Raw genomic sequence first — 12,385 nt, forward strand, 5'->3', positions numbered from 1 at the left:
CCTCAAGAAATATGAAACCATTATAAGGAAAGCCAACAGGCCAGAGGGAAAATTTGCAGCTCATTTTAGTGACAAAAAGGGAGTGCTCTTAGTATATTAAGAACTCTTACAAATCAATATGAAACAGACCAATCACCCAAGTGAAAAATGTTCAAAGATGTTTTACAGCAAAGGAAATATAAATGGCCTCTGCTCATGAGAAATTGTGCTAAACCACACACACAGAAATTCAAGGTAAAATTATGAAATACCATTTCCACCTACGTTTTGGCAAAGATAAAAATTTGATAGTTCTCTAGAGAACTAACAGCTACTCTTAACTCCAATTGTGTACTTTTTAAAAGTAGATACATTATGGACAATTTTATGATTTATTCATGTTCTTGCAATGTCTTCTATGATTCTTCCATGATTGTAGGAAAATAGGCCCTCATACATTGATGGTGGGAGTAGAAATTATACAGCCTCCATGGAGAGCAATTTGACAAAATTAATTTATACTATCAGGTATGTTCACCTGTTTAGGAGATGCATAAGAATGTCCAGGGCAGTATTGTTTGTAATAGCAAAAGATTAGAAACAATTAAAATGCCCATCAAAATGGGGTAATTAAATACATTTGGTACATCCATAGCATTGAACTACTGTGTAGTTGTGAAAAAGGATCTGAACATTCTTTGTGCTGATTTATTAAGTGTCGAAAGGAAAAAAATAAAGTTTTAAATATAAAATTTTGCAACTTCAAAAACTTACTTCAAATGTCTATCATTTATCACATATAATACAATTTTCTAAATAGGTTTACAGTCCTTTATTAAAAAGCCCCTAATGGTACTATGATACTCATTTAAAAATGTTCAAAAATGTTCTACTACAAAAATGTTCTTTTCTTTATGTAGCTGCCTACTGTTCACTTAAGCCATAGATAATTTTTTAACAAAAAGCCTACATTAGGAAGAAATATAAAAATGAACTGGCCTTGTTTGCTAATGTTCTTTTCATGTTCAAAAATAACGGTCTATTCTAAAAATTGACCATAGAGGCAAAAGGACAGATATAATAATATTGCATTTTTTCTAGGTATTTGAAAATTATTTCTTTAAAAGAGCCACCATAATTATTATAGAACCACCATGTCTCTATAACGATTCCAGTAACTACATGATTTAGCATTACTCTCTACAAATAGGATTAAAAAAACAGAGATTTGAAAACAAAGAAAATGGTACTTGGTGCTCAAAATTATGTATTGGTATATGCTAAGTTCATTTCATTCTTAACCTGTCTGCAATGTTATGTAAAAATACTTAAAGAGCTCTACTTAAAACCACATTCCAAAGTGCTCTTTAAATATCAAAACTAACTGTTAGAATGCTTTCTTAACCAAGAAATCTAGAACAAAATACATGGGATAGAAGAAATGGGAAAGGACTAGCTATATCTGAGAAAGAAAACCTCAAACAATGCGTATATAATTATTTCTTATTATACACCCCTATGTAATTATTATTTTTTATTTTTATGTTCATCACCATAGTCGTTCTTTGAGAAGAAAAACATAGGGTGGTGATTTCAATTATATGAATACTACAAAACATTTCCCTCCCTCCACCACAGGCATCCAAAGATGGGACAATTTTACATCAACTGAAAAGAACATTATCAAGAAAACAAAATGAAAGCACAAACTCTTTTAGATGCAAAATCTTATCTATTTCAAACCTTATACTGCTCTCAAAAACTGTTATTTAGATAAAAGGGTAAAATCATTGCTAAAAATCCGTATTGAACTTTAACACCAATTTGAAAATACATTAACATTTACAACAGGTAATAAGATACTAAAAATACTTTCTAACAGCTACTCTTAACTCTGTACTTTTTAAAAGTAGGTACACTGTTTACACTTTTGTGATTTATTTATGTTCTTGCAATGCCTTCCATGATTCCTACAGTATGTCTGGAACTTTAATTTTCAACATATCACAAAGAAAATTCCTTTTATTATGTAATAAAACTATTCTGGGTAGAAATAAATGTATTATTCCTCTTACTAACAATGATTTATCCACAGTCTAACAGAGCTAATTTTCCACGATAGTGCTACTATTTATCAGAAGTTTGTCTCAAAAAAATACTTTGTCAAGTTAGATACAGAGAGGTACTAGCTCACAGGCCTTGGAATCATATTGCCCTGGGTTTAATCTTAAATTCTGTACTCACAAGCTGTTGACTTCAGCTTTCTTAGTCTTTCTGAACCTCACTTTCCAAACTCCTCTGTAAACTAGGGTAGTAACATCCACGTCCCATTTACTACTATCTCATTTAGAGATGTTTGTCAAGTACTTAACCACTGTGCCTGGAGCAAGGCACATATTCAGTAAAACAGACCAAAGTAATCTGTGGCTTCATGAAAATAGCTTTGAAGAGGCTAAAATAAGTACCAAAAACAACAATGCAACTAGAACAAGACTGGGAAATCGTTTCCTCGCTTTACTGTTTATGGAAAACAAATAAAATTAAGGAAGCATACATTTTCATAATAAGAAATTAAAGTTATTTACCTATAGACGATATCTCTGATTTTTCAAACAACTTTGTTCTCCTGCTACCACTTCCCAGTGTTCTTCCTGTACTATGATTTTGAGGAAAATCCTGGCTTACACATAAATTATGTTTTAAGTGGTTACTCGTTTAGTCATCTCTCCCTAGTAGAACTTCACATTCCCCTAGTTCAGGGGTCGGCAAACTGCGGTTCGCGAGCCACCTACGGCTCTTTGGGTACGTACATGCGACTCTGAAGTAAAACTGAAAATGAAAATGAAAACTATCATAGTTTCATTTATAAAAATTTTAAAGGATGTTCTTCACATAATGGTGATTTCATTGGTTTTATAGCTCTCGAATAATTTTTAAATTGTTGTGAGAGACAGGATTGGCTCTTCCGTCTCAAAAGTTTGCGGACCCCTGGCCTAGCTCTTCCGTCTCCAGGGCAGTTGAGTGCATTCTTCTTTCTTTCTCCTGGACTGAATTAGTTGAAGGCACCTCTATTAAGGCATTTATCACTGTATTTTAATTACTTTCAAGTCTGCCTTCCCTTTACCACCCTAAGTAGAGATTGTTTACGTGGCTACTTCCAATGTAAACTGTCTTTAATTCATCTTTTTTTTTCCCCCAACACAATATCATATTCATATCAACAATTTTTCATTACTTCCTTGGGGTAGATTTCTAGAAGTGAAATTAGTGGACCAAAGAATATAAATGTTTGTAAAGTCTTTGATAAATGTCATCAAATTATTTTGCAGAAAGGGCAAATGTGTGTGTGTGTGTGTGTGTGTGTGTGTGTGTGTGTGACTATTTAATTCATTTTTGAGTTGCTGACATCCAGCCCAGGCAATAATTATGTGGGAAAACTATTTGAAATATTTAGAAGGTAAAATAGATCTACCATAGGAACAAGGAAATAAGTCTAAAAATACTTATTTAATATTCATGATTAAATACTCATGATAGACCTGAGTCAAGGTTCTGGATAACCCAGATGTTCAGTCATTTGAGGAAATGCCAGAGTCTTTTCCAGAGCAGCTGCACCATTTTACATGCCACCAACATCTATGAGAATTCCAATTTCTCTACATCTTCAACTACATTTGCTATTCTCTGACTTTTGATTGTAGCCATCCTAGTGGGTATGCGATGCTATCTCATTGTGGTTTTGATTTGCATTTTCCTGGTGACTAATGAGGTTGAACATCTTTGCATGTGCTTATTGGCAATTGTATATATTCTTTCAAGAAATGTCTAGTCAGATCCTTTGCCCATTTTAAATTGGGTTGTCTTTTTATTATTACACTGTAAGTGCTCTTTACGTATGTTAAGGACAAGTGCTTTACTAAATATATGACTTGCAAATACTTTTAATTTTGAGAAAGACCAATTTCCCTGTTTTTTCTTCTTTAGTTGCTTGTACTTTTAGTGTCATATCTAAGAAACTACTGCCACATGCAAGGTCACGAAGATGTACCACTATGTTTTCTTCAAAAAACAAAAACAAAAAATGTTTTATTATTTTATCTCTTACATTTAAATCTTTTATCCATTTAGCATTAATTTTGGTACATAAACTCAATATGAATATGAAGTAGGAATCCAACTTCATTCTTTTACATGTGGATACCCAGTTGTTCCAGCACCATTTGTTGAAAAGACTTCTTTTCCCATTGAATTATTTTGGAACCTTTGTCAAAAATCACTTGATCATACATTTATGGGTTTATTTCTGATTCTCAATTCTATTCTATTGATCCATATGTTTATCTTTATGCAAATACTACACTCTCTTTATTACAAGACAGTTTTCTACTAAGTTTTGAAAGGGGGAAGTGTGATTTCTCCAACTTTGTTCTTTTTTTCAAGATTGTTTTGGCTACTCTGGGTCCCTTAAGCTTTCATGTGAATTTTAGTGTCAGCTTGACAATTTTTGACAAAAATAAAGCTTGGACTCTAATAAGAATTGCACTCATTCCAATTTGGGAAGTACTGCCATCTTAACAATATTTCAATTTATGAATATGAAGTTTTCTCCTTATTTGGATTTTCTTTCATTTGTTTCTCAACAGTTTGTAGTTTTCACAGGATAAGTTTCACACTTCTGATAAATTTATTCCTAAGTATTTTATTCTTTTGATGCTCTTGCTAATTTTCATAATTTATTTTTGGGTTGTTCATGGCAAGTGAATAGAAATACAATTGATTTTTATATTTTTATTTTGTTAAATTTGTTTATTAAGTGTAATAGTATCTTAATGAATTTCTTAGGATTTTCTATGTACAACTACATTTCATCTGCAAACAGAGATTTTTACAATTTTCACCAATTATACCTGGTTTGCTGCACAGAACTGCAGTTCCAAAAGTGGATCTCTAACATTTAATTTTTAATGTAAATTTTATCAATACACAACTTACTTGAAATTGGAAGAATGAAAATAATCTGATTGTAATTGAAAACTGCAGCAAAGTTTTATGTCTATCAAAAAGTTAGATTTTGACCTTTCTATAAGAAAACAAAACAAAACAAAACAAAAAACCCTTTAGTAAAATGAACTGAAAAGTTTTTAAAAAACTGAATAAAAATGATTTTCCTTAACCATACTAAATGTTGCTTTTGACCATTTAGATTTTTTTCTTTTTTAGCCATTAGCACAAAACTTATATTGGTATGCCAAAATTCAATAGTCTAAGAATTCTGGTAATTCTTAAGAAGTAGTTTACAAGGTCTTTAGAAACATTTCTATCAGTGCTCGCTGTAACAAATGATATCTAGGGTCACATATAACTGTTTTCCAGTTTGTTGCTACTTAACATGAAATATCAGGCAAAAAAAATTAAGTTCATGTATAGCACTCATTTTCCATCTTTGGGAAGGCTGAATTCCTAAGCTAATTTTCTTCACATCAAGAGCACTCGGACATGTTTCTCTGAGGTGAACTGTCTTCGATATGAATTTAGTCCTTCATCATCTTCAAGATAACAAATGCATTCATCTTTTCCTGTACTGTGAACTGTTTTAGCCAGTTTCACATCACACAGAACAAGAGAGGAATGGAAACCGTCTTAGGAATCCAGAAGGGAACCGTAAAAATAATATAAATACAAATCAGTTTGTTTTTGACACTTTTGAGTTTATCATCCTAATAAGCTAAACAATATTTCAACTTTGTGTTTACCAGGTCTCATACTTCGTATTTCTTAATCTATTCATTCTGACACTTGTATTCACATCAGCATAGACCTAAAACATGTAAAATGCTTCACCTCTTCTACTTCTTCGCTTGACCTTTACGTCTACAGTGCTTTCTTCAGTTCCCAACATGTTCATCCTCCCACTTTTTAATTTTTCATTAAAAATATTAATTTGCACTGGTTTGTGTATTTTTTAAATTTTAAGTAATACAAAATGTACCATCTTAACCATTTTTAAGTATACAGTTCAGTGGTATTGAATATACACACATTTTTGTGCTACCATCACCACCATCCACCTCTGGAATTATTTTCATCCTGCAAAAGTAAAGCCCTAGATTCTGAAAACAACAACTCTCGTTTCCCACTCCTCTCAGCCCCTGGCAACCACCATTTAACTTTCCGTATCTGTGCATTTGATTACTCTGGGTATTGTATGATTTGGAGTCAGAGTATTCTTTCATGACTGGCTTATTTCACTGAGCATAAAGTCCTCAAGGTTCATCCATGTGGTAGCAGTGTCAGAGTTCCCTTCCTTTTTAAGGCTGAATAATATTCCATTATATGTATATACCACATTTTGTTTATCCATTCATTAGTCCATGGACACCTAGGCTGTTTCCACCTCTTAGCAACTGTGAATAATGTTGCTGAATATGGGTGGGCGGGTATCTGTCCAAGATTCTGCTTTCATATTTTTTTTTAATAAATAATCAGCAGAATTGCTGGATCATACGGTAGTTCTACTTTTAGGTTTTTTAAAAAACCACTACTTTCCACAGAAGCTTCACCATTTCATACTCCACCCTACATGGCGTAAGGATTCCAATTTCTCCGCATCATTGTAAACACATATTACTTTCTGGATTTTTTTTTTTATAGTAGCCATCCTAAAGGCTGTGAAATGGTGTCCAATTGTGGTTTTGATGTGCATTTCCCTAATGATTAGTAATGTTGGGCATCTTTTCATGTGTTTATTGGCCATTTGTATATCTTATTTGGAAAAATGTCTACTCAAGTCCATATTTAAGTTGGGTTGTGTGTTTCTTTTGCTATTGACTTGTTGGAGTTCTTTATATATTCTGGCTAATAACTCCTTGTCAGATATATACAAATGTATTCCCCCATTCCACGGATTGCCTTTTCACTCATTCATTGTGTGGTTTTTTTTTGTTTTTGTTTTTTTAAGCTGAGCCATCCTGCCACTGGTTGGCAGCTCAGCAGCTGCTCAGCTAGGGCTGGGAATCGAACCGCTGTTGCTCAGAGTTCAAACTCTTGAGCAAGCTCTTAACCAACTGAGCCACTTGGCTGGCCCTGATTGTGTTCTTTGATGCACAAAAGTTTTATATTTTTTATGTAGTCTAATTTATCTATATTTTTTTGTTTACTGTGCTTTTGATGTCACTATCCAAGAAATCATCAAATCCCATTTCATAAGGCTTTTTCCCTGTGTTTTCTTCTAAGAGTTTTACAGCTTTAGCACTTACAATTAGTTTTTTGACACATTTTTAAATTAATTTTGTATATGGTGTAAGGTAAGGGTCCAACTTACAATAATTATTTTGCATGTAGATATCCTATTTTTCCAGTTCTATTTGTTAAAAAGATTGTCTTTTCCCTTTGAATGTTTTTGAAACGCCTGTCAAAAATCATTTGCCCATATATTTACAGGTTTATTTCTGGGCTCTCAATTCTATTCCATTGGTCTATGTGTCTGTGACGCCAGTACCACACTGTTTTCATTACTGTGGTTCTAGCACAAGTTTTAAAATCAGGAAGTGTGAGGTCTCCAACTCTGTCCTTTCTCAAAATTGCTTTGGTTATTTGGGGTCGCTTGAGATTCCATATGAATCATAGGATGGATTTTTTTATTTCCGCACAAACTTGTGGAATTTTGATAGGGATTGTACTGAATCTGTAGATCACTTTGGGTAGTATTAACATCATAACAACATTAAGTCTTCCAATCCATGAACATGAAATGGCTTTCCATTTATTGTATCTTCTTTAAAGTCTTTCAGCAACATTTTGTACCTTTCAGTGCATTGTAGGTTGCAGTATACAAGTCTTTCTCCTTCATCGTTAAGTTTATTCCTAAGTATCTTATTCTTTTTTTTTTTTTTTTTTAGGTTTCTTTCTTTTAATTTTTTATTGCAGGACTGTGTGTTTTTCCAGGACCCATCAGTTCCACGTCAAGTAGTTATCTTCAATCTGGTTGTGGAGGGCGCAGCTTCTTTGCCCATTTGGGAATCGAACCGGCAGCCCTCGGTGTTATGAGCCTGCGCTCCAACCACCTGAGCTGACCCGACTCCCCAGCATCTTATTCTTTTTGATGCTATTGTAAATGGAACTGGTGTTGCTTTGTGTATTTTTATTTTTTTTATTTTTTTTATTTATTTATTTATTTTTTTTTTAGCTGAGCCATCCCGCCACCTGTTGGCAGCTCACGGCTGCTCAGCTCGGGCTGACTCGAACCACTGTTGATCAGAGCTCAAACTCTTGAGCGAGCTCTTAACCAACTGAGCCACTCAGCCGGCCCATTGCTTTGTGTATTTTTAAATCTTGCACAAATGGTTTCATTAAGTACTTAGATTTTCACAACTTTCTTTTTCTATATTATTATGGGACATATGCGTATATACACAGTGAAAGTGTAGCAACACGTACAAGAAGGACAGAGGTCACCTTCAGGACAGCTCTCGCCCCTGAGCAGGGAAAGGGCAGAAGTGATTCAGCTGTATCAATTTTTTTCTTTAATAGGACACCTGTATAGAAGATTTGTACATTTACTGTACTTTCCTGCTGTACTTGGAAATTTCTTATAATTTAAATTTTTTAATTAAATAAAAAACCTCTAAAAACTTGGGGTAGCTGAAGCATTACTATGGGCTAAACAAATATGATTTTACCCATACTACCTCTGTGCTCATTAACTTAGACTGTCATCTCTAGGCTAATTCATTTTTTGTGATGTGGCAGTAGGTGATCTAGAAAACAAAGTAAATACACATAGTCAGGGCGCTTTCCTCTGAGACCTCAAAAGCAGGAGTTCCACACTATTAAAACCTTCATACCAGTGAGTCTTTACTTACTCCACCCAATTCAACTTGACTACCTTCATAATACTGATGTTGAACAAAGCTCAACACAAATATGCTTAGGAAAAAGGGATATATATCAAAAGTACTCTCTTTTCATTAGGTTTGATGCTTCTGATAGCTAAGCCAATAAATATGGGAAGTAGTTTTTGGTACTATACATATCAAGGTGGATATTTTTCAAGGAATTTTTTAATGCATTAATTTATATATTTTTTTAAAACAGTACTACTTTCCTCATGAACTAAAAAGTGCAACAGGAGATAATTCTTCAGTAAAAATTCAAAGATACCACTTGCGCTGTCAGGCCAATGGTCTCTAGTGTTTCAACATGGAATCTAAACAAGCACAGAGAAATAACAGCTCTAAGAAGTAACCCGGGAAGTTTTCTTATTAACACAAGGCACTGCTTAGAAAAACATAGTGCTGGGGTATCAGATTACCACTACAGTGGTGACTCAGGATAGAACTGAAAATTATGCTAAAGTCTACATTTTTGTAAAGTTAATCTTCCCCCAGGAAAATGCTACATTATATTAATACTCTTTACTATTCAATACATGTAATTTGCTGCTCAACCTGATGTACAGTTAACTGTGCACTTACGAAATTATTTTTCAAATGATCATATAGAAAGGAGGAACGTAAAGAATCACATAAGCTCATCACAAAATATATCATAAAACAATTGTTTAACTCCATCATAGCTTTCATTCTAAAAAAGCTGAGTGAAATATCTTTTAGTAACAAATGCTTGGGCAATTTGGGCATATAGAAGGAACCACAAAATGTAAAGACAACCAAGAAGGCTACCCTTAATTCATGAATTAATCCCATTCACTTGTGGCTGACTACCTCATAGAACACCAGCTTCTCCAGCGCAACAGCTTAGCACTTATCTAGCACCCAGTCAGCATATTGTGTTTGTTGAATAAATGAATTCTCATTAATTCCTGACTCGTGGTATATTCTAGCTGAGATCAAGAAACTGACATGCACCTCAAACCTCAGCAAGTCTTATTTTAGTGAAATGATATTATTTTGATTTTCATATCCTGTTTAAATGGTTTGATAAAAAGTCATTTTTCCCAAAACAAAATGACATTTCAATGCCACTTAGCCATGAGAAAAGAAATGTAGATGAATATAATATTCATTATGCTAACTATATAGCAGTTTCTGTGGGTTCATGCTGAAGTAAAAAATGACTCAAATTAAAATAGTAACTGTTCATGGTGTTTTTCTGGCAATCTCAAACAATAGAATTTAAACACATTACTTATACCACAGTACAAACACTAAATCTTACTGAAACATTGTTCAGTACAGACAAGAATTAAAGTAGTTCTGTCATGGATACTATCCAAGGGGTTTCAGTTCTTCAGAACAAAAGGAATGTGACCATAAGATAAATTTAGCCTCAAGAATGTCTCACAACATGAAATCTCAAGAAAATGTTATATGAGGCTTCAGATTACTTGTTTTAAAAGGATGGTTACCTACCACAGCTATCACACTTTGAAATTATAATTACAGATGCTCTTCTCTATAACAAAGCCAAAAGTATCTCAATAACAAAAGAAAAATGAATCAGGTATCAGGGTGTGGGTTGAGAATGTACTTCCTAATTGCCATCAGAGAACAAAAATTTCCATTTACATTCAGCTTCCTAAAGAAGATGAAACAAATACATAACTATGTTATAGATTCAAAAGATGAGAATGGCTGAAGACGTTAAAAATTGTTTTAAATATTCATAATGTCAAGATTACAAAAAAGAAAGAAAGAGAAAGAAAGAAAGAAAGAAAGAAAGAAAGAAAGAAAGAAAGAAAGAAAGAAAGAAAAAGAAAGAAAGAAAGAAAGAAAAAGATAACTTACAGAGAATGTTGGCCCACTGTTTGATGCCACAACAGTATGGACTTCATCATTCAATTTTATTGAAAGCTCCCAGTTAGCCACTTGTGGTTTCACAATAGGAACTCTGAAGTAGAAAGAAAAGAAAAAGAGTTAATAATTTCATATTATTCTCTCTCAGTTTACTGATTTTCTTTTAATATTAAGTGTGCAGAGTAAAATTGCCAAAGACTGTATTTCAGAACACTTTGTTTAAAAGGTTCTACCCTTGGGAAAAAAGATTTCAGATTTAAACTAAAGAGATTTTAACAAAAGAAAAACTAAACACTGACACTCCAAGGACAACAGCAGTCATTCTGGGATAACTGTGGTACCGTCATCTATTCCAAGTACCATCATCTACTTTATGAATCTGAGTTGCTTAATTGTGACAGTCCTTCACAAATTAACCTCCTTTATGCAATACTAATTTCTTTTCAATATTTGGTTACTGTCCAAGACTGTTTTTAAAAAATGACAGTGCTAGTCTTTTCTTTTTTCCAAGTTTACTGAGTAATCATTGGCGTGCCAGAAAAACAGCACATAATTAACATATCCAACTTGGTGAATTTGGACGTATTTATTCACCCATGTTACCATCACCACAATCAAGGTAATGAACTTTTCTATCACCTCCAAAAGTTTCCTTTTTTGTCTCTTTGTTTTGCTTTGGTTTTTTTGTTTTGATAAGAATACAACATCAATGATGCTAGTCTTAATACACAGGTCGTCTCTTGTGTACTATCAATATTAATAGCCCAGAAAAACTGGGTCAAACAGCCAGGGACAAAAACATTTTTACAATACAAATGTCTTACACAATTTTTAAATTTACAAAATTTTAATCATTTCTGAATTAACCTAAGTATTGCAAGTTTACATTATTTATAGTTGTGAAGCAATATTTACTAGGCAATAAACATGTAGTATCCAGACTCTGGCTTAAGTCATAGTTCTGAAAAAAAAATGTTGCTGGTTATGTTTTAATTTAACCACCGCCCCCCACACACACATACCAATTTCATAAGGATTCTCCGAATAGTCAGCTATGAAAAAGTCATCATCACCAAAACTTTGAATATATTCAAATCATTTCTAGACACAATGTCTAATGGAGAATGATTAACAATGTAGGTGACTACTCATATTCGGCCCACTACTTATTATTTTCTGAAGATAAAGAAATGCTTTAAATACTACAGAAGTGAAAATTCAAGAAAAAAGAATACATCGACGAGTCAATAATAGTGCACATTGTAGGCTTGGAAAATTCTTTGTTGGCAATTGGAAGCGGATGGTTTCAGAGGACACAGCTTCACACTTGAGAGCTGGAAAGAACAGGGCAGCACACAAGAGGGAGAGGGGGGAGAACACGAGGTGTGGCACAGGGAGATGAGGGGAGGAGTGCTTCTGAGCCCCAACCCCACCTCTGTTTGGGCACCTTTTCCACAGGGCATTTGTTTGTTTGTGTGTCTCCCCGTGGGCCAGTGAGCTCCTAAGACTACCACAGTCGGGCCTTAGTTTTACATCCTCAGCCTCCAGCACAGGCTGGGGAGAGAGGGCTGAGAGGAGCAGCAGCACCTGAGGAGCATCCGCTGTGTGTGAACACTACACAGCAGCACCCCAAGGACACAGCACGAGTTGCT

General features: G+C 33.9%; 1 protein-coding gene across 1 annotated transcript in view; it reads right to left on the reverse strand.

Annotated features, from left to right (window-relative positions):
• PCCA (propionyl-CoA carboxylase subunit alpha) overlaps nt 1-12,385 on the reverse strand; it is a 353,425-nt gene that overhangs the window by 118,377 nt on the left and 222,663 nt on the right. The window contains exon 19 of the mRNA XM_019663655.1: nt 10,725-10,827. Within this exon, the coding sequence (XP_019519200.1) occupies nt 10,725-10,827 (103 nt within the window). The remainder of the gene's footprint in view (nt 1-10,724; nt 10,828-12,385) is intronic.

The sequence above is a fragment of the Hipposideros armiger genome, unplaced genomic scaffold (genome assembly GCF_001890085.2).
Source record: "Hipposideros armiger isolate ML-2016 unplaced genomic scaffold, ASM189008v1 scaffold_397, whole genome shotgun sequence".
Taxonomy (NCBI): domain Eukaryota; kingdom Metazoa; phylum Chordata; class Mammalia; order Chiroptera; family Hipposideridae; genus Hipposideros; species Hipposideros armiger.